This window comes from Sylvia atricapilla, chromosome 4, assembly GCF_009819655.1.
Source record: "Sylvia atricapilla isolate bSylAtr1 chromosome 4, bSylAtr1.pri, whole genome shotgun sequence".
In the NCBI taxonomy this organism is placed as follows: domain Eukaryota; kingdom Metazoa; phylum Chordata; class Aves; order Passeriformes; family Sylviidae; genus Sylvia; species Sylvia atricapilla.
In genome coordinates, this window is record NC_089143.1 from 10,235,727 (window position 1) to 10,261,908 (window position 26,182).

The following is a 26,182-nucleotide window of genomic DNA, read 5'->3' on the forward strand; positions in this document are numbered from 1 at the left end:
ACAACTCATCCTCAGTTCATTGTACTTAGTATATCACTGATTGCCATATCAAAAAACTTTAGATTGTAATAATCAAATCAATAGTCCATTAAAGTCTGAAAGATTCTCTATTATGTTACATTATCTTCCACCTAGCCTCATGCAAATTTATATAAATAAAACAATAAAACCCCCCTAACTGACTCATGTGGTTCTGACTCATTTTTATAATGAGGGCCTGACTCATTTTTAAAAAATCTTCTTGGCCAAATGAGAACAAAATTCCTTCACAAAGATAATTGATTTAATATTTAACAGGTATACGAAAGTGGTTATTAAGGGATTCTTAAAGCAAAACTACCACAAACATACAAAATATTTGCCTTTTTTTTTATTGTCACTGTGGTACATGAATTTTATATTCAGCATATTTGAATGAATCAGCCTCATCTATGCCCATGTGAAAACAGACTGTGGCTTTCTGCAAGTTAATGTAGTGAGAAGTAGAAAGGAAAGTCCTTATAAGAAAAGGAAATGAATAGATGTTATTTTGCATAATGGCTGCAGTGAGTTAAAAGATAAACCAGGAAGTTACCATCACTATGCTAGATGGGAGTGCTTCAGTGACATGTGCTTACTTTTGAGAAAACCAGTAGTCTTCAGGTTAGCACTAGGAATAATTACTGTGTTTATTTTGTGTTTACCTGAATTTTTCAAAGTCCATGAAGGTGAGTGATGAGCTTTTAAAATAACCTTTCATTTATTCTGAAGTCTGCAATTGAATAGTTATCATGTGCTTTCCTAAAAGTAATGGTTAGGATGTTGCACATGTGGAATTTGCAAAGGATATAGGCTCTTTTTCTTAGATGTTAAACAAGCAGAGTTAATTATATGTGATAATTTGAAACAAGTTTGTAATTCATTTACATACACTGCAAATCTTTTGGTAACTATTTCCATGAAACTGTATTTTTACTGCCTTCATCATGAAGAAAATAGTTAAAGTGCTTATGTTCTTTTATAGCAGGAGCTCATGTCTTCAAAGAAAAGGTTTAGAAGTTTTTATACTTAGACACTGTAAAACTTTCTAGAATTACTATTTGGTAATGAGATGCTGTCTGTGAAAGAGATATGCAGTAGTAACCTGACAAAAAGTGAGCAGAATAGATGTAACTGAGTAAAGCAAATCTTGTAGCATAAATGCCAAATGCTTCTTTGTGATCCTAAAGGCTGATACTGGGTTTAGGATAACTGCAAATTACACATGTGCGCAAGTTACTTGTTCAGTGTTTTGTTAAAAGTCCATGAGTAAATTAATTTTAAAATAGTTTAGTCCTATTCATTCCTAAGAAAGTTTTTGAATAGTTAAGTATTATAATAAAAAGTATCCCTTTGACAAAGAGTGTATTCTCAGGCACCATATTATCTTTATCAAGCATATAATTTTCTGAAAAAAATTAGTATCAAAATATCCAGATTGGGTTACTTAATTTTTTTTAATTAACAATAAAGAATGGACATATCAGTAATTGGAATATAATGTATAGATTTTTATAGTTTATAAGTGAACAAACTTGGTAAGCTGTCATAAGTTTTGAATATCATAACATTTATAATTCAGTTTAGGCTGTTGGAATAATGACTGTTTTACCTCCATGCAGAAGTAAACAAAGTATTTGTAGCATAGATTATGCAAATAAACAATTACAGCACTATTACCAGAAGGAAACATTAACCATAGTGTCAAAAATCAAAGAATAATTGCATTTTTCCATGATAATTTTTCTAGATTGATCTTATATTGGCCATGCTTTAGGCTGCAACAGTGTGATCACTTCAATTCTGTCTTAATCACAGCATATCTAAAATAAGATTGTGAAACACATGTGCAGAACAGAATTATAGTTGGAGCAGCACAGATTTATATTTGGAAAATTAGAATTATTGCTGCATTTGGGATGTTTTAAAAACTAAATTACTATATAACAGACTGTGTAATGATGTCTGAATTACATTAGAAAGAAAATATGTTGAACAATTTATTCAGAATCTCCTAGGATTTTGGGTCTCTTGTTCACCAAAAACCTTCTGTTGAAAAGCAGTTTTGTTTTAGATTTTCTGACAAACCTAAAATGTACAGATTTTTATGTAAATGGTTCAAATTTCTGTTTACACCATGAGGCTTCAGCAGACAGAGTTGTTGAAATCTTTGAGATGTGAAATACAATCACTGGCTTTTCCTCTGCGAGTTCCCAAAAAAATGGCAGAAAGCTCCTAATTCCTGGATATCTCATGCCAGGGGAAGTTCCAGCATTTATGTTCATTCTGGAGAGGGAATAAAAATGAAACTTTCTTATTAAACAAAAATTTAGGGGGAAATCAATTTGGGGAAAAAAAGCCTTTAAATTTTTTTCTAAAGAATACAGTTCAGCATTATCAGAAATGAAATGTTTCCTTTTTATTTGTAAAGCAACCCACTTGTTCGGTTCCGCGTCAATGAACCTTTAAATTACACTGATTTAGAGTGGGAGGTTATCCTTTTGGGGTCTGATGTATTCAATTCCAGTCCTATCCCTTGGATCCTGCTACTTGATGGCGTGCATCTCCTTTAATCTATCAGTTGTGTATTCCCCAGCTTGTACTGCAAGTTTTGCATCTCTACAATGTTGTGTGGTGACTCTAGCCTCCATAAGGAAGTGATAAAAAATGCAACTGCATGCATACACTGCTTCTCTGACTTAAAACAGAATACTGCAGATCAAGTGGAAAAGAGTCAAACCCATGCGAAGTGAAATATTTGGGATTTTCTTAATGGGAAGCAAGTTTTTTACAAATTTTGATCTTCTCTGTGAATAATTTAATTTTAATGGATTTGGATTTTATATGGAAAACCACCCTGTAAATAGAAGTTTTATAAAAGAATTTAATAATCTCAGAACTTCTTGACATGAGCATGTGATTGCAGGTCTTTGAATATAAATCAGTCTTCTAGAGTTACTTTGCACAGCTTCATCTCAGCAATCCTTTTTTACTATTCAGGCTGCCTGTGTTCAGACTTCACAAAACCCTTTCCACATTTCTAGAGTGATGTTTGCATTTGGGAGGGGCTTCCCAGTCCTGCAGTAAGGAGCAGTGAGTATGGGATGGCTCTCTGTCTGCCATGTAACCCACTGGGATAGTGTAGTGTTTTTGTGGCCTTCCTTCAAGTGTTCAGCAATCTATATCCTTCCTTAGAAAGGCCACAGTCCTGTGACATGGAAAAAAAAGAAATTTGTTCATGCTAGTTCATCATTTGATTGGCTTTCTCAGTAGAGACCTTTCAAGAGGTTGGTAAGCACCCTCCATAACTCAACAGCATTCACATCTTTTCCACTCAGATAACATCCTTTACACATCTACAAGGTGACTCACAGGCAGTTCTAGAATCTGTTTAGCCAGTTGTGAAGTTCAAAATGGACTTTACAGTGCTGAACATAGATGTCTGTCACAGTCCAGTCAGCAGATTCCCAAGTCCATGTGCATATTTCTTGGTGAAAAGGTTAGGGAATTATGATTAATTGCCATTGAAAGGTGTAGCACTGGTTTTAGACTGGTTGCCCAGATGCCTTGTCATGGCTTGTCATGAGAGCAGAGTAGGCATTCAATTTTTGCTCCTGGCTCATCTCCACAGACAAGTTCTATACAAAATGCCTCTTTCAGGTGGAAGAATTTGATTTCAGAAGCCTACTCCATGACCTGTTGTGTGGGTCAGATTGTAAGCATTTCAAGGAAAATACTTTGTCTTGCCTCAGGGAAAGATCAAGCCCTAAATTTTGTGTGATATTTTTCCTTTTTACATCAAAATTAACTTTTTCTTATCTATGTGTTTTACATTTCAATTTATTATGTTTTATAGGGAGTTTATGACTCTCTGATGTTGTGTTAGTAAAGAGAAGGTAATTGACTTTGACATTGGAGTTTGGATTTTATTTCTGTATCCTGTCTGGAATCTCTTATTGAACCATTTCTGAGGCCAGCCTGCTGCTCTGTGAGCACAGGTGGCCCGTTGAAGCTGTCAGAGTGCAGCTGAGCACTGGAGCAACTAAAGGCTATATTTTGTTCTCTATAAATAAGGATTTATCATCATATTGCTCATAATGGGAGTTATATACAAAAATTTCCCTTTATAGAGATGCAAGGGTACTACTAGAATTGGAAACAGCTATAAAACTGTAGGTTAGTGCTGCATCAGGTCTGGGAAGTGGTTATTCATAAATATACATTTCATGTTGGGGGGGGTCACACAATATTTTTTTTTTAAACTTGATTTTTTGTATGCTGAAAAAGTAGTTCAAAGTTGACATGAGTAAAAATTTGCATGATAAAGCTCTATTGTAATGTGGAAGACAAATCACACTTATTTATAACTGTGTGGGTTTTGTTGCTTGCCAGAACTGCATTAATGTACTCTAGCTATAGTAATTTGATACTGAAATTTGACTATGAATACCAAACCCAAAGGTCATAATTAAAATCCATGTTTGTTGACTGAATATAAGAGAGTGTGAAGGGTGTGGCTGGAGGATTCAGCAGCATTTCTGTGTATTTTCAATCTGTGGTTTCAATGTCATTTGGAAAGAAATCTTTCATTTTGATTATAGCTATTTTACAACATAAAGCTAATCATTGGAATGCTGCAACTGCACTGTTCCAGGGCTCAGTTCCAAACAAGTTTTCTCTTCTTTCGAAGAACAGTCAAATTGGAGCAGCTTTGAAGCAGGAATGTGGCTAGATACCATCACGAATTACAGTTACTATCACAAGAGTTTTAATACAATTCAGCAAATAATATTCAGCATCTGGGTTGTGGGAAGCTGTGCTTGCTTTGTCTTACATATGATGCATTTGACACCTTGTCATAACCCTCAAGAAAAAAAAATGCATTTCATCATAAGATGGCTGGAATATCCACTAAATGATGCTTCTATGCACATATGCATGTGTCCTATATGATTGTCTGGCTAATATAGCACTCTTTCTTTTACAGCTAACACTGTAATGATGTCATGCATGGATACCTGTTCATCAAGTAATACCACTTTTCCACTTTGTACTTTTAACAATTCTTACAAAAGATCAGTGCAACGAAGAAGAGAAAACCAGACTATTTTGCTGAAAGTCATTGTAAATAATTGCAATTTCCAAAATATTCCATGTATTTGCCAGTTATCCTGGTGGGAACAACAGTCCCACCCTAAACAGACAGAGTGTGAATCCAAGGGGAATGTGAATGTTGATCATCAAGGATCAGAGTCAATAGCTAAAAAAAGTAAGTAAGGTAAGGGAAATACTTAATTTTGAAATAGGTAATTACAAAATAAAAGACAAGTTCTTATTTGCTACTTAGAAGAAAATTATATGCTCCTGGTTCTCTATGGTCTTCACAAGTCTATGAACAATGGGGGTTTGAATTTAGCTTTGCCTGTATAGAAAATGCAAATTCTATGCCAGATTCTCAGTGGCATTCATTCCTGGCTGTCAGTGAAACACGTTGGTAGCAAGTATTTTCTAAAGTACTTAATTTATTTCCAAGGAGTTGTACTTTCTGACAAATTTTCAAGCTGAATTTGCTTTTAAATGTCATTGGGGAACTCTTCATGTAGATTGCTGGCATTATGAAGACAGTATCTGAAGAACTAATTCAGTAGGTAACTATTCCAATGGCAACTTTGTAAGAAATAACCATTTTTGTGTTTGTAGTCTACATTATGCACAACTTTTTAGCATCAGAAACAGCCTTACATGTTTTATAGAAAGCAGCACTGACTAGGGAATGGCACAGCAATACAGAGGACAGCTAGTGATGCCTATTGGAAGGTTGACCTGGAACACAGACAGGGCAGAGCTAAAGAATAAAGTAGATATTTATTAAAAGGCCTTTGAGGATACACCTTGGGCAGTACAAGAGCCCGGCCAGTGCTACACCCAAGGTGGACTCAAAATGGTCACAAAAGTGGACTACTGGTCACAGGGTCTCACACTTTTATGAGTTTTGGTCCACTTGCATATTGGGGTTTAATTGTCCAATTACAGCTTCAGGTTGTGAGGTCTCATCCTTCTTGTTTCTCTCTTCAGCCCACTGTTGTTTGTGCTTTTGGGTATGAAACTTGTACTTGTTGTCCTTGGTCTTCATCAGGAAAAGGATTTCTTTTGTCTCTCTGCTCTGTGAAGAGAGCTTACTAACACTTAATGTGAGGCTCTAAACACACCTAGGCAGCACAGAATCCGAAAAACATGAAAGCTAAAACTTAAGGCATTAGTAGCAACACCCACATCTTTTCAGAGCAGTAGCAGCACATTCCTTCTGTGCCATATACACTTCCAAATATCTTGAAATCTTTGGGGAAGAGGATACCTGCTTCTAATATTGTCAGCAACAGGAGAAATAGGCCAAGTCCTGAATATAAGGACTGCATATTTCCAACTGCATATTTTCTTTACTACAAAATAGCTGTCTTAACAAGTATGAAAAATAAAAACTTTACATATAAACTTATATAAAAACTTTTATATGGACTCTGTTCTCAGTTCTCTGTTCTCAGTTGTTCTCTGTACAACTAACACTTTTGACAATTTCTCGCCTGTTTCTTGTAAACATAGAATAAGGTTCACAGCTTTTGTGGTTTGAAGTGAAGCAAGGGCTTCCTGCAACTGATAGCAGATAGACAATGTGCACAATTCACATCTCTATCATCATATGGCTTCTGCCTGGGTTCTATCCTTCTCATAGCCTGATTTTTGCCTGTTGCCTTTGACAACTGACAACAAAAACAACAACAACAAGGTGATAATAAAGCAAAAAGGGGAAAAATGTATAGATAATCAATGCTCTTCAGATCTGTTCAGAGTAACTTTACACAGTATGCATTTATCCATATTTTTATAGTCAGTGATGTAGAAATCTTTATGTTTTTGCAAATGAGACAGAGAATTCACTGTTCTTTTTGAGAGTTGTCTCTTGGTATCCCACTTGTATAACACTTTTGTTTCAATTTTTATTTCCAAAAGCAAAAGGCTCTCTTGAAGTGAAACCAGAAAATGTTACATATTTTTATAAATATTTCAATTTCAATACGGTTTCCAAGAAAGAAGTGGAGCATAATATGAACTACCTGATGGAAATCTACATCAACAATTCTATAGTTGGAGTACAAAATGCGGCCGACGAACAACTGAATCATTCTTGTCTCTTGGCAATTATGGAAGACCAAAACAACTGTATAAATACTTCACTGCAACTGAAGTCTTATATGGAATGTAAGTTACAAAGGAGAGTCAGAATGGAAATCAAACTAGAAACAATATAATCTTGCAAAAAATCTCAAGTAGGTGGTTCTCTGCTTCCAGCAACCATTGGAAAATATTTAAATATTTCACAAAAAGAGAACAAAATTTTGAACATCTCTTGTTAAAAAACAATACATAGTAGGCAACTGATGATTTTTATACTGATTTAAATCAGGTTTAGCTGTGCCCTTTATTCCTAGAAGAAATACAGCAAAATAAAGATATGTACATTGTTTTTTGGTTAGCAGCAACACTCACACATTGCATGTGACAAACCCTGGAAATATAATTTTCTCTTTCCTGATAATGGCATAACCCTGTTGTCTTGGAGGTAAATTTAAAAATGTCTGTTACCTGCAGTGGGAAAAGAACCAGGAGATAGGTTTGACCATTCTGATGTTGTACTCCAATAGCCTACTATATAGTCTCACTACAGTATGCTTAAAAGATAATTTTTCAGCTGAACTAAGTTCAGTTTTCCCAGTGGACAACCTTCAGCTTTTTATATTTCTCTTTGTGCTGCAACAGTTTTTAGTCTGATTGCCTGACCATGGCCAGGGCTTCCTGTTTGTATGCAACACCTGTCATTCGGAAACTGCTGAATTATTGCATACATTTGGTTTTGCATGGCAAATGTATTTTATGCTGTACCTTTGCTGGAAAAAGTGTTTTTTAGAGTTGGAATAATGTGTGTTAAATAATTCCTGGGAAAATCCTAGAGAAGAAAGGGCAATTTAGTATTGTTTTGTTTTTTTTGTTTGTTTGGGATTTTTTTTAGTGTGTCTAGCCATAAGAGGAGCATAATTTATAACTTGCCCTGTAACTTGAGTCAATACTATGAGCTAACCACCCTTTGCTAATACTGACTTACTTGGATAGTAGTAATCTCATATTAGCAATGAAAATTAACAATAAATCCTCTTTTCCTCTTTATTTCAAAACAGGTAAAGAGGTGTTCAGGGCTTTTACTAAGCAAAGCTGTTTATCAAGTCACTACAAGCCACTACAAGATGGAGTAGAGTGCTTTGTTTAAAAGGAGCCTAGATTACTGTATAAAAAATATTTTTAGTTTTAAGTTAGGAGGAATGAGCCATGGGGTCATTGGCATTTGCTTCATGAGTTCTTGATGGACAAGGGACAAGGGAAGTCGGAGTAAATCTAATTATACTGTTCTAAGGTAGGGAAAGGGAAACAGTGGTTTGGCTACAGTGTGTAATTTGGTTTTTTATGAGTCATAGTAACATAGCTGTTTTTTAAAACAGTTTTTTGACAGTACTAAGGTATGTATCAACATGCAGCTGCCAAAGAAGTTTGAAAGGCCATTCAAACAACCAGAGGGAAAAGTTCTCCACATTGTTCCTTTGTCATTTATAGTCCTGACTTGTACTAGTTATTGAACTAAATCCCTGTGGAATGTGGGTGCATTTCTGCAGCAGATGTTATCCAAAAAATCAGCCTACCTCCTGCATCCAGTTCCATGAAATTCTCCCTCATGACAAATTCAGTTAAAGGACTTCCCAGAGGGCTCCTGTTGGTGGCATTTCCCCACTTTTTTATAAGAAAATTTCTATATGTAGAATCTTGCCATCTCTCATATATGAAGATGGACCAGGAGGTTAAGAATGCCAGTAACAGGCCAATGTTGGACAGTGAACCAAACCTTTCCATGCTCTGTCCAGACAGAGGAGACATGTATTACCCTGTTCTACCTTAAATAGAAATGTTGATCTTTGAAGCATTTTCATTGGCTAAGTTGAAAAGTTTTCATTCAATTAGTCATTTGTATCTATTTCAGCTGTGGGGCAATATACAGATAGAGATATAAAAGTACAGCTAAAATTTAAACTAAATTAAATTTAAACTAAAATACATTAAAAATTTAAACTAAACTAAATTTAAATTCTCTAACACCAAAACTCAGAGAAGGATGAAAGAAAAAGGCATTATCTCTCCCTCTTTTTTTTTTTTTTTTCTCTCTTAATTTGTGGGGATAGGTGCAATCCAGAAACCTACCAATGTGGAATGTTTTGCTTTTCTCTGCTGCTAGTGATTTGCTGTTTAATTTTCTCTCTTGTACATTTTATGGACAGATCCGATGTGTATGACGAAGATCACTTGGCTCACTATGATTTCAGTAGTTTTTCTGTTTACTATTTCAATTGTCATCTACAAAATAGTCCAAGAAAATAAACAGAACTGTAAGTAATGAAATGTTAATCTGCATGAATTAAAATTTCTATGCATGTAAAAATATATTAATTTCTAATAACAAAACTGATGATTATTACTGTAGCTCAGATACTGATATTTTGATTGTCAAAAGTTCAAAGCTTCCTAGAGACTGACTGAAGTACTCAGATGATTGGTAGTATCAACTCTCACCTCTTTGGATGCAAAAATTGTGGATGTAAATCCAAGCTTTTTGATGGCAAATTAAATGTGGGGGTTTTGATAGATGATTAGTGGCCTAGTGACAGGAACTTCTGGTTTCACATTGATTTCAGTAGATGGAACATTTGCTGTTAAACTTTGTGGAAATTTTCAGGCACAAATGCCAATGACCAGTATAAATGAATTGAAATACCCTTTCCTTCCTGAAGATGATTCATTTAGGTGACAGTCAGGAAAAATTACAGGAGAGATTTGAGTAGATACACACTCATCTGTCTGTCCTAAAACTGGCTATTCAAATTCATTGGTGGCATAATCCCATGAAGGGCAACAAAGGAGTGCCTTCTTAAGCCCAGAGCTGAATTAAGCCCAAGTAACTAATTTTGCTGTGAGAGAGCTTGCCATTAGTTCAGAGACTGTAACAATTGTTTTTACAATATTACTTCAGCCAAGACAGCCTCTTCTCTTGGGATACAAGCTGAAATAATATTTAGAGTATTTTCTCTAGCAATATACAATGAATAAAACAAGAATAAAATTGTAGGAATACCCTGTTCTTGAGACTTTTGAGCAATCAAGATAAATTCCTCTGCAAAAAACACAGTACAGAGAATTGACCTCTGGTCAGTTGCTGCTCCTTGTTCCTCTTGCCAAGTCAGAGGAAGGTGGTACCAGGAGCACATTACCTTTCATCACTGAGAAAAGAATATTACTTAAGCTGTTACCTGAGGGAATAACTCCTAGGTGCTTTTCACAGCAGTTTCCAGAGACATTCTGCTTGCATCAGCCCTGAGTATGCAGAAAGCCTCCAGACAACCAGCATTTAGTTGCTATTCCCAGGCAGGTGTCCATTCCCTCTGTATTTCAGAGGTGCTGAAAGGAGACCCTGGTCACAGGGGTAGTAAAACAAATAATAAGACATATCCACTCCCCTGACCATTCTTACTGTATGCACAGGTACTTTTGTAATGAAGGAGCAATAGAAATCTAGCTTTATTCATAAGTGAACAGAAGGAAGAATAGTGCCCACACACAAAATATTTCTGTGCTTTTTTTTGCATAGTGTAAATACTTTATGCATGTATTTTTAATGATTAAGCAAAATATTTGTTTGAGATGTCAAGTTTGTACCCTCCCCACCACAATGAAAGGAACTCCTTACCAGATTATGTTGCTTAAAAGACATGATATTTTCCTCATTGCTAGAACCAGTTTCTGAGAATTATTTCATGTATATAAAACCCCACAAAGTGTAAATTAGGACTTTGTAAGTGGACTATTAAGTGCTCTAATTTAAAGGACTTTTATTTGTAATTTGAAAATTTCTTATAAATGTCATGTCTCTGATTTTCTATGCTTTGAATCATAACATTCTAGTTTTAATGTAGAACTGTAAGTAGTGATGATTAATGACTTAGTACCTTAATTCTTAAAGGTATAAATTTTTTATTAAATTCGAGTTTGCAGAGTCATCAAGAACACGATCAGGGAGGAGAAGATGCCCTTTTGAGGCTTCTAATTGCTTACTAGCTTCAAAGATACATTTTCTGCTAATTGAGGAAAAGTGGGTCTATGAGTTAAATTTATAATATATAAAATTATAACCAACATCGTTATGTTACTGATAAAAAGACAAGGGCATAAAAAATAAAACTTGTGTTTTATGTATATATATAAAGATGCCACCTTTCATTGCAAGTCTATATACTAATTTTTTTCAGTGGCGCTCAAAGAATAGAGCAGAACATAACTATGTTCCTAAAACAGCTGTTATGAATTTTTTCCAGCCATAATTCAGTTAGTAGTTTTTCCTCTTCATTTCTGAGCACCACTAAAAGCTGTTAAGAAATGTGGAATTACTCATTTCCTCTTGAGACCTTGCAAGATATTCTGCTAGGTAGACTCTGAGACTCTCTGAATCATTAAGCTATTTTCATGAGTGCATAAAATAAAATATCGAAATAAATTTGGTGGAGGTTACAATCAATCCGTGACAAAGGCCCTAAACTAGAAATGAATTGTTTTGCCTTTTCCTTTCCACTCCTGTCTCACAAACACTTCCAGAGCTTCCTTTGACATTAACTGTTACAGTGTATGCTTGCGGCTTCAGCATTTTAGATCTCCACTGGCTATTCATAAAAAAATTCATGACCTAAATAATTTTAACTTAATGAATTTCTTAGTGTTCTCAAAGGAAAAAGATAAAAATAAATTCTGCTGCATAGAATTGGAGCAAGCCTGTCACTGGCTGAGCCCTGGACTGCAGTCACTGCTGAACAGGGGTAACCACAGCAGCTGCACAACTGTCTGCAATAAATCCACTGAGAGAACAGCATTTGGAGAGCAGCAGAGGGATGGAAAGATTGAGAGTTTATGAACTGGGTGCTGAGGAACAGCCAGAGGTGCCCAGTCCAACTCTAGCTTTGCCAGTGGTGTGGAGCTTGCTCTCAGATTGTGCTTTCCAAGATGAACATCCCACACTAGCAAGGAATCTGTCAGCTTCCTAGGATTCCAGTACACTCCATCCTTGCTACTCCACTGTCAGCAGTGAGAGTCCAAACCTGTACTGAAACATGTCCTTATTTTTATATCCTTCCAAAATTTGTTCAAGGTACACAGTCTAGAAAAAGGCAAGTAATGATTTGAAAGAGACAAACTTGAATTAAATTTCTGGAAAATTTCATTCAGGAAAACAAAAATTATCTGGCCCTTGGTTTTCCTCATCACCTTATTTCAACATCTTCCTGATTTTTTGGACACTTTCCAAGGTGTTCAACAGTTTAATAATAAGGGGTTTACAAGCTTTCCTTCTAATCAGGACTGATGCTAACATATTTTATTTAAAGCAGATTATAAACACAGAGTAGCAACATCAGTTTCTACTCTTTTAAGAAGAAAGGGTTCTGGGCACGTAAGAAGAACTGTATCTGCTACTAAAATTCATCCTCTTCCTGGTAAGTAATATAAAAGTAAAAACAAAATTTAACAAATCTTGAGGTGTGAGGAGGTCAAGAAATTCTTTCTAAGACTTTCCTGTCAAGAGATGTTTCCGGTTTGTTTCAGAGTTACTTTGGTCCAACACAAACTTGATCTGGTTTATGTTAAGGAAACACTTTTATTATAAAGAAGTAAATCTTACAACAAAACTATAAGATATATATATCACATGGGAAAGCTTCTCCCAGTCTTCCCAGTGTGTTGCATTAATGACTTTGAATTTTTTTAGTTTTTGCTCATGTTTTGTGCCAGTTTTGAGGTTTGGAAGCTGAGTGTTTTATGTGTGTATGAAAAGTATACACAGATGTACACATGTGTATGTATGTTCTATGTTTGTGACTCTTGGTAAAATTTGCTACCAAAGTGTGGAATGAATGACTGTAGCAAGACTCAAAAAATGGCTTTGCTGGCACTTCATAGCCTATTTCTAGGGTCAAATTACCACAAAATGCAATATTTGAGTTTCAGATAGGTAAAAAATTGTGGTCTTTGGAGACCATAGTATTTTTAGCACAGATAAGCTAAATGGCATGGATAAACTCAAAGTTTGGATTCTAGAAAACTGTATTTGGCAACAAATATCTGTGTGAGTGCCAATTACCAGTTTTTCTGTGAGTATTACTGACATTGCTCAAAGAGTGAAATGTTTTAATAAATTTCAAAGACTTTGCTTTTGTGAAGGGAGCTATATCTTTAAAAACATTAACATGAACATATAGATAATAGTTCTGAATGGCAAACTAACCTCTCTTCAAAAAAAGAAAAATACAAAGCCAGTAAAAGAAAAAAATTGGTTTAAATTTGGCTAGGCTTAAGTACTTTGCTTTTTGTCTTGTTAGTTCTTCGGGAGTAAGAGGAAACTCAATAATTTATGTCAACAACTGATTATTTCATGGCATTTCAATTTTACCTAGAAAAGAGTGAATAGCTTCTTGTCTGTCTGAACTCTCCTGTGAGTACAATTTATGATTCTTCCTCTTAAAGCACAGGCCGCCTCTGAGATATATTTATGAGCTTGTTATTTTCATTCTGCAAGAAAGGAATTACTTTTCTGACATCTATTGTCTTGTGTAGCCTCACTAATATCATACCTGTTTTATCACGTGTTCGGAACGGCATTTTTAATGTTGTATATCCAAGGCATTTTTGATGATGTGGTCTTATGGAAAATCAAATCTGGTTTTGCTAGATAATGTTGAAGAGAATAGGAATCCCTTATTGGTCTGGCATTCTCACTTTTAAGTGCCTCCCACTACATTCGATCCATGTAACCCTGAAAGATGCTTAGTTGCATGAACTGCCATAATGGGGTTTATTTTAATATAAAATTTCTTCGTTTCACACACCATAATTTCAGTCAATCCAATCAATTTCACAGTTTATACCAGTATAATTTAAAGTGGAATCAAATCAATATGAAGAGTTTATTCTTTCCACAGTTTCTAAATTTAGGAATTGCTACCATGATAATGGATTATAAATAGCTACAGATGACTTTGTTGTCAGCCCTTGACAATATTTTCATTATAATTAGAGAATAGGTTGTAATCTTGAAAAAAAAAAACATTGAGATCCACTGAAGAAAAGACAATCACCCTGGAAACACAGTAATGAGTACTTAAGAGGATATGACAGTAGATCATATAGATGAAAAGATGTATAGGTACTACTAAAAGGTAATTTGAAGTTAAGAAATTATAAGGGAAGAAAAAGAGGGAAGCCTATACTCTGAGAAAGGGAGTGAATTCTTAGGAAGCACAGTAAATTACTGGCTTTATGTCACTGTGGTCCTACAAAAAGCTAATTTACAGCATGGATATTAGTTTTGTGGAACTGTTAATGGCTTTATATCCATGAATCATTGTCATTAAGTCCAGTGACCAGAGGAGAGTGGGGAAAATGTATAGCACGTTCTCTAGGGAAGGATTAAATTTACAACCTTCCAAATTCACAGTTCTGCAAAGAATTAAGCACATGTAGTGAGGAGAGGGGAGCTTAATAGCATTCTGGTCATAAATGTTGACTAAACATTGTCTGGGGTGTTAAGCTAAAAAACAAGGCACTAGACCATTGGTTGTACAAAGCACATTTTCTAGACTTAGGAGCTAGTCCTGCCATTGCATTTAAGTATATTACCTGTCCCTTAAATGGTATGAACTGACAAAAAAAAGAGTTGCCCTTAAATGCATCCACAAGATAAGGGAAAGAAGAGAGGGTACTTTTTTTTTAGTGCAAGAAGTAAGTATTCTCTAAGTGGCTGAGCTGTATTTCCAGACACAGAGCATTTTCATCAAATAGAACTTGATAGTAATAACTAACACATAGGAAATAACCCATTGAAGACACTTCCTTGCTTTGCATTTACTACAGAGAATCTTAGTGACATTCCCACATAAGAGAATTTTATTACAAGAATTTCTTTGAAGAGCTTTCTTGAATTGAAGAAGCAGTAGAAGAGGTTTTAGAACAGCTTAATAAATTAATAATGGCAATTAGAAGGACTAGAATGTATTCCCCACAGAGTTTTAAAAGAGCTCAGATAGAAACTGCTGAATTGTCATTTACAGCTTACTGCTTAAATCAGTTTCTGATGCAGATAAAGGGAAGAAAGTTATACTTATCCTGCTGTTATTCCTCTTCCTTAGCCCATTTCCCCTAAACCACTTTGGTACCTCTTCCATTACTAGAAACTAAGTGTAGTTATTTTCATGTAGCTGTATCCTGAAAAAAAGATAATCTTGGGCACATGGCACAAAATTACTTGTTGGGAGCAGGCCAGTGTGCGTGAACTGTATGCTATATTATTAAAAAACATCAACAACAACAAAGCTGTAGACGAATGAGATTGCATAAATCAGGGCACTTAATAGCTAAGCTGAATCTGCTTAGTAGGTCTGGAAGATTCATTAATATAATAAGTTGGGTTATACTAAGTGGGAATTTGTATTACTAGAATCTTATCACTATAAATTTCCATTTAGACTTTCTTTTCCTAGAGAAAGAATGACATTTCTTGTTTATTTTTATTCTATTTTGAATGTGGCATAAAATGTGTGAAACCTGTTTAATCTTGGCTAACTGGAACATCACCTATTTGGTGGTCCCTCTCAGTTCCTGACATAGCTGAATAATTATCCTTCCCTCTACAATTTACATTAATAATGCTGGCAAAAGCAAAGCTTCTCACAGTATTCAATATTTAACACAGACTTAAATGTTTCTGAAATGCGACATATCCAAGAAAATTGTGAAGCCTTATTACCACTTTAGAGCTTGTAAAACTTTTTTTTCAGATAAAAAGGATAAAATCTATAGGATACAGGTGGTTTTAGGGAACTTTTTATAGCCCCTGTATGCTTTCCATAGAGCACTGATGCACAAAGGACCTTTTCTTTACATTTTCTCTACATTTTCATCTACCTTTTCTCAATTTGCATGCACGTAGAACACTGTTACACACAGGTACTGAAGGGGACATTAGCTTATATTCCCATTCTCTCCAGATTCACCTTAAGGGTGAAACAAGATTCATTGTTATTTTTTTTAACTACCCCAGTTTTATTTTGACTTTGCTTTCCATATTCAGCTGCTTAAGTGCCAAGATCCAAACTCCACTTTTTAATTGCCTTTGTGAAGAGAGAAGCCCAAATGATGTAGTGAGTGGAGAATAAACATAGCTAGATATAAGTGGCACAGTTTGTCCTCTTCTTGTCAACTCAGTAGAAACCCATTTGTAGGTTTACAGAAGTAATGGATAGTCAGGGACAAGATGGACCTAGAGTCAAAATATTATTCGTGTTCTACAGCAGCTCTTTAAAAAACGCATTGAATAAACAACTCTGTATGCATTTGCCTGACAATGCTATCTCTGCATTTCCTTATCTGTATTCCATGAGATACTGTGTCAGGATCTATGTGCTAAAGGCATCCCCTCACCCCTTCCTGCTTCTGAGGGGTATGCTGTCATCTTTGTTGACAACTGGGTGATACCCAGGAGCTCTCCCTGTGTGTATAACATGTGAGCTGAGGCCACACCATGTGTGCCTTTGGCAGTCTGTGCTGCCCTCATGAGAAAATGAGTCAGGAATTTCTCTAAATTTCCATTGTTTCTGCTTAAATGTAGGGGTTTGTATTTTGGGAGACACTTACATAACCTCAAATTCACATGCTTTAGGATTTTCACTACAATTTATTCACAAATTTATTTCACACAAATTAATTTGCCTACCTTCAAGCTGCTTCCCAGGGAGACTTAAAATCAGCACACTGCAGTCCTACTAGTATTAAGAGGAAGTTAAATACAAAACATGGTTAGTACTTTCAGTACTGTCCATCTCTGTCTTGTGTTCAAATAGGTCTCAATTATTTTCAAACTTGCATATGCAAGTTCAACACTCTGCAGATATATTTGCTGTTAATAATATGGATAAAAATTACTTTAACTTTCAGTAGTGAAAACCAGCAAACAAGAGATTCCACTTCCTGCACAGACCACAAAGATATTGCCTGCAATTCCTGAATAAGAGCAATGTCATATGGATCAGCTCTAGAAGGTAAGTAAACCTTCTACAGTAAAAGAAGGTAAATCTTACAACCCTGATTATTCTGGTTTGCCTCATATATTTAGAATTAATAGAGTGGATATCTGCACAAAATAAATTATTACTTCTTCTAGCCAAGTATGTGAGATGAAAAACTGGATAATGTGTTTTGTGAGAGCTAGGTGGCATGAAAAGAGAATCAGTTTTACTTCTGCTACCAAAAGTGATCTATAATCACATGTGTTAGCCTAATAAACCCAGTGTGTCTCTGTAAAATATCGTGTTCTAGACTTCAGCATTGTGCTGACATTTGTTTCTGACAAGGGCAGAGGAAAAAAGCAAATTGCAAATGATCTCTGAAGAAAATTCCATATTTGAAATAAATAGCTTCTTTATGAAATTCCTCAAGCAAGAGAAATTGAGCACTCTGTTGTTCTTGCACCAGTCAGAAGGAATGACAAGAAGCTTGTTTCTGTTCAGAACTAAAACTAATCTCCCAATCATAACTTTCTGCAGCCACTGTGCTGCAATAATTGTTCCAGGAACTCCAGATATAAAGAAACCGTGCTACAGTAATTGTTTCAGGAATTCCAGATGTAAGGAAACAAGTGTCCATAGAAATGGGCAATAAGAGATATCTCTTCCTGAAAATACTTAAAATGTCCAGAAAAAGACCAGCTGCTACTTGAATAAGTAATGCAGACTAATATTTCAAGTGCATAGACCAGATGATGGCTACTTGCATGCATGATATTATTGTGTATGGTGAATTTTTTTAGGTTAAAAGCTTAAGGAGGCCCTTCTTTTATATTTCTATTTAAAATGGATGGAGTTTTATTGGAAACTCAATATCATGTCATGCTATCTTTTTACTATGTTTAAAAAACAAATTGTACTGAAGTGCAGTTTGATTTTTGAGCTTCATCTGGAACCATGAAGATGAAATTGTACATTGAGAACAGAGCTAAGGAAATAATTTCGAACAGCTTTGCTGACAGAAGATGATGTAATTCCATAGTAAATTAATAACTAAGATAGATAATTTTTTAGTGTTTGAATGAGACTAGCTGGGTTATAGGATAGTATATTATAGTTGTTAAAAATACTGTTTAAGTGGTTGTCATCCATAGATCTCATGAAGACTTACAAAGGTGAGAAGTTGTTATTATTATTATTTTAAAATGAGGTTATCAGGAGACACAAATAGACAATATGACTTGGTAACTCTATGCCATAACTGAGAGCAGTTCTCGGATCATCTGAGTTCAGCTGTTTGCCATTTGTACTCAAATTCTGACTGAGGAGGTGCTTTCCAGTTAGCCTTTCTGTAGGGCAGCTTCTTCCTTTTCTCCAGGGATTCCTCCAAGACACTTCAGTACTAACTACACCATTTATTTTTCTGATATCTATCAACTGTCTCTCAGACGAACCTGTGACTTCTCATATCCATGTCTGCTAGGTGCCTGCCCAACTTAATTGATTTTTTTACTCTTGGGTTAAAAATAAGACATTTCTAAGGTTGAAATAGGACATGCTGCTAAGCAGGTGCTCACGTATTCAGTGCCTTCATTTACACAGTATTACAGCTGATCATTACCATGCTTTGTTAATTCTGTTAATACTTCTTCCAGGATGTTGCATTCACCTAAAACTCATCCTTTAGAAGCAGGGGGGGGGAAAAATCATGGCTCATTCCCCTACAAATCTAACTTTTGTGTTGCTAGAGGTGGGAGTAACTGTTGGAGTGACCTTTTGCTTTCATTATCTTAATTGTTAGGAAATGAAGGATAGAAAGAAGAGATGTAACAGCTTTTCATATTTTCAGTTGCTCTGTGAGACAACATGTGAGATCCAGGACACTTTGGGATTGATTATTCCCTTTCCTTAATCTCTGTGTGAATGACTAAAGTAAAAGATTAGATATCTTGAGAAAGCCCAAAAGCCTTCTTCAGTGCTGGCTGAAGAAGCAGAATTAGGCTTGCTTTTCCAAATAGTCTTCCTGTCAGAGGGACAGCTGGCAGTGAGGTGAAATCCAGATGTGATGTGTGGGAATAATGCTGAATACATTGTAAATTGTAGTGTTACATGACATTGGGTGGAAATGTTATTAAATGATGCGGCTGCAGAAACTTAGATCTAGATTTTGCCTTTCATCATGTTTTGTTTTGAATACATTTCCTAAAGGAATAATGTCTCAGAGCTAAATACTCTGTGAAAATAATAAAAAGCACTTTCTGCTTTAGTTTTCTTTACTTCCTGCAAAACCCCCTCTTCTTATCTGATAAGGTCAGATGCAGGTCATTACTGTTTGTGTCTGTGGGTGCCTCAGTTCCAGGAAAGCTTGCTAGTGACGAGTGCTTGTGGTAGCTGAGGCGGGGGAAGGAAATGGTGATTTGCTTTTTGCATGAGTGCTCGGTTTGCCTCTGTGAAGTCTCTAGAATGCTGCTGAAGACTCGTTCACTCAACACGGAGAAGCTGTGTTAAAAGTACTGCACATGAAAGCCAAGTACTGAGCTGGAAAAATGCAAAAAATAATCAGATTCCCAGAATTGCCAAAGACAGTTCTAGACTACATCAGCTTGATAAAGTGTGGGTTTTTCTCTGAAGGAGGAGGTGGGGTGGAGATGAGAAGTATGTACCAGGGAGCTTCTTGATCAAACTCCTCATCTCTGTATCACTGACAGCTGCTCCCCTGAAGCGTGTGAATTTCAGACCACTAATACAAGAGCCTCAAATAAGGAAAGGTTCTAGGCAGAGCTAGAAACCTGAGAGAGCTCCACTGGGGATACTGCTCTTCCCTGCCTCAAACCTGGCTTCGGTCTGGTTGGTAAGAGTTACCACAATGCCTGCCCTGAATTAGACAGGCAAGATGAGTTATACTTTTCCTCATCTTCAGCCAGCTGGAGCTGCACTCAGAGAAATCATTAACCACAGCAGAGAGTGTTTGATTTCTCTGTCAGGAGACTACCTACGCAGCAGCTGTGGTAGGTGTAACAGCAGTTGTGAGGAGGAGGAAATGTAAAAGCAAGGCTCACTCTGATCACGATCATTATAGCTAATGAGCTGGAGAACCTGCTGATGGTCTCAGCAGTAGCCCTTAACACAATACACTGAAAGATGAAAGTCTGAAAAACATGGTTTTTAGCCATAGGAATAGTCAGGAGAGACCTATTTGCCTATTCTTTGCTTGTTGCTCTAGTCTTCAACAGTAAAGTATTGCTCTTATTAATAGATTGAGAGAGATACCAATGATCAATCAATTAGACATTGCAATTCTCTGCTGTTTTGATTTTTATGTCAAGAAAAAGACATTTCTTTCTATAAATGTATTTTTAAAGTCTTTAGATTTAAGACAATACTATTGATTATAAAATGTAAATATATTGATAAACACATGAATGTACATGTGTTGCCATGTTTATCAATATACTTAGATCCAGTTGTGTGGTGTATCTATATATCTATCTGTGTGTGCACACAGAAATGCACCCAAATGCTTTGTTATTCACTATTACACTGATAGCTAATTTAGTTAATAAAAAATGTACCAACTTCTGCACTTGTGTCTTTGCCAAAGGTGAATGTTTTCAGCATAGATCACTTAATGTCTTTGTGTATTTTCACAGTAACTATTACAACTACACTTGAATACCAAAAGTAAGAATCCTCTGTTTCTGCCTTCTTTCATTAAACTACCATATTAGCAACTGTTCAGGAAAAAAATGAACGAGCCATGTCCTTCAAGTGTTGAAACACACTTTACATATGTCGTGGTTTAGGAATGGTATTTTCCAAACCACACTGCATCTCGCTTCCCCTCCCCTGCAACTGGAAGCACAAAAGGCAAAGATCGTGTCTTGAGATACGAGCAATTCAGTGGAAACAGCAATGAGATAAGAAAATAACAAAAGGTATAGGCAAGGAAACAATTTACATGGAAAGCCTGGGACAGTACTGACTGGCTCTTCCCCACCACATTTTCTCCTCACTGGAAGGAACACCCTTCTCCTTGGAAGCAAGAGTCCCTTATCCCTGCTCCTGGCAATGACCTGAGCTTAGAATAATAGAATAATAGGATAATAGAATAATCTCCTAGCCATGCCCACACAGCTCCAGGCTCATCCCCTCACAGCTCCTGCAAAATATTAACTCTGTCCTGGCCAGAACCAGGACAACATATGACAGCTGTCAATGTATTTCCATAGTGCTGTCAGAAGGTTGTGACAGTAATGACCCTAATTTTATTTAGATTGGAAGCATGAACATTTTATTCAGGGCATATATTTACATTCAGAGGCAATGCTGTTCGGGTAAGAGCACGCTAGAATAAGGCTCTGGAGACACGACTTTTCTGTCTCTCCTAATGACGCCTCCTTACTAATTAGCATGATGATAAGAACGAACTGTTTATCCTCAGCTAACACAGAGATTGCATAGTGCTTTTAACAAAGTTTTACTTGCATTTGCTGGTACTTTTAACTTTAAGAACACTACTTGCAACAACTATTATTTTCAGCTGCTGTAAAAGGCTGTGTGATGTATATCTGCTTTGAGAAACCATGAGGACTAACACTTCTGAAACTGCTTGATTCAATGGCCATTCCCTAAATAGTGAGGGCAAAGAATAACTGAAGTAAGAAATTAAAGTGGGCAAGTGTCTTGGAAAGACAGGTGTCTGCTAAGGAAGGCAGTAGCCTCCCTTGGAAAGGAGAATGTAAATCCCCTCCCTCTGAATCATTATAATTTTGAAATTAAGGGGCTCTCAGGCATTAATAGATTTCATGAATGGCTATGCACAGAACAGTGTTCTGTTTGGGGAAATTAAAGACAGCTAGATATCTGACAGTTCTTGGATGAAGAGCTGCCATGTTATGGGGAAAAAGAAAAAAAGAAAAGAAAAGAAAAGAAAAGAAAAGAAACGAGGAAAAAAAATGAAAGAAAAAAAACAGAAAAGAAAAGAAAAGAAAAGAAAAGAAAAGAAAAGAAAAAGAAAAGAAAAGAAAAGAAAAGAAAAGAAAAGAAGGGAGGGAGAGAGAGAGAGAGAGAAAGAGGAAAAACTCAGTGCGTTAAAGCCAACTGCTTTTTTTTCTTTTTATTTTCTCCTTGAATGTGCCCAGTGTTACGCTCTGACCTGATGCTAGATCAAATTCACACAAACTGGTCACTATTACCCAAACATTTTATTTACTGCATCAACCAATGCCCCAAGGACAAGATAAAATAATCTTGGTATCCCGCATCCACTAATTCTTTAAAAAAACTGGTAGATATGTCAAAGGCTGCATAAAAGCTAATGAAAGTTCCACATCAGCAACTGCCAATGGTTTTTAGTACACTGCCTTTGGCCATCTGTCTTTGTAAAGAGCTTTGAGATCCTTGAACATATAAGGAGCTTCATTTCTTCTTTCTGAGTGACAGTCTAGCTGTACAGTTAAAGACTACAAATTGGTATCCAGTGAATATAGAATTTAAGGCACGATCTTATCTTCAGGTGAAATGGATTATAAAACTGGAATATGAGGTAAATGACAGGTAACTGGCAGGGACAACACACAGTGTATGGCTAAAAAGATGAAAACCTCTGTCAAAGAAATTGTAAAATAGAAGAATTTGATGCATCCCTTTCCTCTCTTACAGTCTGAGAAGCGTGTAGGCATGAAACCCCCTATGGGTGCAAGGGTTGGCACAAGAGATCAACAAGTCTGTGAGAGGCAGATTCTTATCCAGTAACATTCAGATCATCATCACCATCCTTGTTTTCTAATGAAACACTCCCATAGGAAATTAGAAATTTGGCTGTGTATACCCCAGTCTACTGCCAGGCAATTTTACTAATACCCTAAAGCCTAGGGTATTACCTGGGCTTTGGCTCACGCTGCTGCTGCCTTCCTGAAGAGGTCTTTAAATTCCATCATTGCTGAACTTAGTAGCACAAACAGAAAGTGCAACTAAAAATATTCTTTGCCTGTTTTCCTTATGTGATTGTGGCTTTGCAAAAATGTTTTCATATTTAAAAGAATCTCTCTCTCATCTGTCTTCAAGCAAGGCACCCACACAAACAACAGAAGGTAGAAATTATGCAGAGAAAACAGAAACTCATAAGACATTCTAGCAAAGGCATGTAACGAGTGAGCTCAGGAGTGAGAGGAAGATTACACTTAAGCTGCTTTCATGCAAGTATTTGTGAAGAACAGTAGGTGTGATTTTAAATTGCTGGGATTCTTCCAATTATCCTTTTGACAGTTTTTCTGAAAAGCATAATTTCAGTGCTCTGAAGTCATAGTACTGTCATTAAAGTCATCATAAAATTTGGAGTGAAGGTGCTGAAGGGAGAAGTTCCTACTAGGACTGACCTACTGGATTTGTGGGTTGGCCGTTTTTGTAAGACTTCATTTTTTTACACCATAATTCCTGCTGATAACTATGATTCTATGATTTATGCCCTCATGCAGTTTTAAATTGCTTTCAGAACTGTATGCACTCAATTATGTATTTATTTTTTAAATATCATGAAAGGTAATCCCTCCTGTTTCTGCTTCTGTAAGAGATTCTAGTTTTAATTGAACATTAAAATGACAACTCCTCTCAGCACAGAAGAGCTCACAGAATCAGATTGCTGAGCACATTCCAGGATACTTGGCACAATTACTGGGTCCTGTCCTAAATGCATGCCAGGATGTATTTCTCTCCAAAAGAGACACTGAGAGTTTCCAAGGGAAGCACTCCTGCTTGCTGGCAGAACTGGACTATAAGGGGCATTGTGCAGACTGTTTAAACCCACTGCTCCATTAGCTGGCATCAATTTTTGATGCAATGTATCCTGCCTACACTTGTCATTTTCTAACTCACTTAGGCAGCTGCTGCCTCCAGTACAATTTCACAGCCAAGGAACACTTCTGAACCCAGTTCCTATCATGTAAAAGAAAATGTAGACAGATGTTGTAATCCGGCCTGCAGCTATGGGAGCTACCAGAATGGGTGACATGCTATATTTGCTTTTTCACTCAGTGTGCAAGTTAGAAGTACATAAATCCTCTACTTCCACTCCACCTCCCTCTTTTCATCCCTCAGCATTGCACAGTTCCCTAAAAAGTAAGATAAGCTTGATTGGAATCTGTGAGCTCTGGGAGCTGCAATCCAAATTCAAAAGTGTCATAGATGGTTAGTGAGAAGCATTTCACTTGTGAATGTGGAAAAAGCTGCTTTCATTTCGTTATTTCCAATTTTGTCCTGCCATGTAGAAATCTAGAATGGGAAATACAGTTGGGCACAGAAGAGCACTTCAGCTAGGTGGATGTGGTGAACATTTCTGGCTCTGCTCACCCTTCCATTGCCAGCTTCTCTGGAAGTGGGTAAGGCCTGGTGTGCCTTGCTCAAGTTCCTGTATCACACTCTCGTGGGCAGGTACCTGAGCCACTACTCAGCTGTCACGTATCAGCCTCAGTCTTTTGTGCCAATCTGATGTGCATCATCTATTTTGTCTGCCTTTTAGTTACAATGTTGTCTTCTTTTGTGATAAAGAGGAGCATTTGTTACTATGAAAGTCAAAATTATGATGAGATAAATAAGAGAAGACTTAATCAACCTCCTCATTCTTTTCTCATACTATTTTCTTTAGTTTCAGGTACCACCCTGTGAAATACCAGCACTTCTGATGAAAGAAGACACATCATGCACCACAGAAGAAAGCCTCCCTATTTCCAGCTTGGGGAGCTATGTTATCCATCTTTTCATGGGAATGCCAATTATGCATTTTACTTGACAAGCCTCATTTTTTTCCATCATAATTACTTGGTATTAAGAAAATACAAATGATGGACAACACATGTTTTGCTGCATAAACAACTTCGACAGCAGAGTACAGATTTCACATCTATTTCCTGTTTGTTCAGGATTCATACTGATATATATGTGGTTGCAAGATAATCCTTGTGATAATTACTTTTTTTTTTATCAGGGCAGAAGTTTATTTTTATATATCCCATAGGATAAGAAGTCTGTATAAACCTAGGAATTATCCTCTCTACTTTCATGGAATGAGCACAATTTTCAACCAACTTAATGCTCTAGAAGACTAAGACGCCTAAAAGATACAGTTTCTGGCTGTTGAGAAGGGTGGCCAAAGTATTGCAGAAGAAAATAATTCTTCAGCAAGTATGTTAGTTTCTGCAGTAAACCAGGAAGACCATCATAATTTATGCAATACCTTAGTGGATAAAGAAAAAAATGTGGAAAAATACTAATTTGGCTTCAAATCACAAAATCGTTATAACAGGTTTTTAATAACTCATTAGGACATTAAATGGGTTTGTACATTTTGAGAAATTGCATTCCCATCTTTTGTTCTAGCTTGGGTCATTAGCATTCTGACTTATTATCTCTTGGAGCTTTTCCTTACTTTCCATTTACTAGTGCTCCTCTGAGTGCAGTGGAGCTGTTTAGGCTGAGCAGGGTCCCAAACTCCTTTGTTGCTAACACATGATTTGTGGGTACAGCTCAGCCATCCATTACTAGGCAGAGACAGAAATTGCCAGGACTTCAGGCTCCCTCGTGCTAAATCCATCAGGACGAACAGATTGTAAACTGCCCATTGCAAACATGCTAGGCAGCAATTTAGCATCCAGTTAATACTTCATTACCTCCATTCCTTACATTTATATAGCCTTTCCCTCCTGAAGCTTTCTGAAATTGCATTTTCCAGTCTATACTGAGCACTTCAGATTTAATAGGAATAGTTGTGAACATCAGCTTCTGAATGATTTCATGGCAAATGGAAATTTTTGTATTTTGTTGGGTAAGTCTGAAGCATTTGTTTATATTGCTTTTTATTTTAAGATATTATTAAAAAATAAGAGAAAATACTTTCTTGATTTGGGGGCTTCTTATTGTTTGTCTATGGTAACAACTAAGCTTCTCAGAAGCAAAGTTTTTCAGAAGTAGAGTTTTTA

At 36.3% G+C, this 26,182-nt stretch overlaps 1 protein-coding gene across 1 annotated transcript; it reads left to right on the forward strand.

Moving 5' to 3' along the window:
* Positions 1-554: 554 nt before the first annotated feature.
* TMEM156 (transmembrane protein 156) lies at positions 555-26,182 on the forward strand. The gene is made up of 7 exons (XM_066317099.1): positions 555-707; positions 5,006-5,287; positions 7,027-7,275; positions 9,396-9,503; positions 12,546-12,650; positions 17,146-17,246; positions 24,853-26,182. The coding sequence occupies exons 1-6, from the start codon at positions 608-610 to the stop codon at positions 17,214-17,216; spliced, it is 915 nt and encodes a 304-aa protein (XP_066173196.1). The 5' UTR covers positions 555-607; the 3' UTR covers positions 17,217-17,246; positions 24,853-26,182.

Excerpts from the sequence above, each read along its gene's own strand:
- TMEM156 (XM_066317099.1), top strand. The coding sequence starts at position 608 with ATGTGCTTACTTTTGAGAAAACCAGTAGTCTTCAGGTTAGCACTAGGA. Across the intron at positions 708-5,005 it reads ATTTTTCAAAGTCCATGAAG|CTAACACTGTAATGATGTCA; the intron begins GTGAGTGATGAG and ends TTTCTTTTACAG. Across the intron at positions 7,276-9,395 it reads ACTGAAGTCTTATATGGAAT|ATCCGATGTGTATGACGAAG; the intron begins GTAAGTTACAAA and ends TTTTATGGACAG.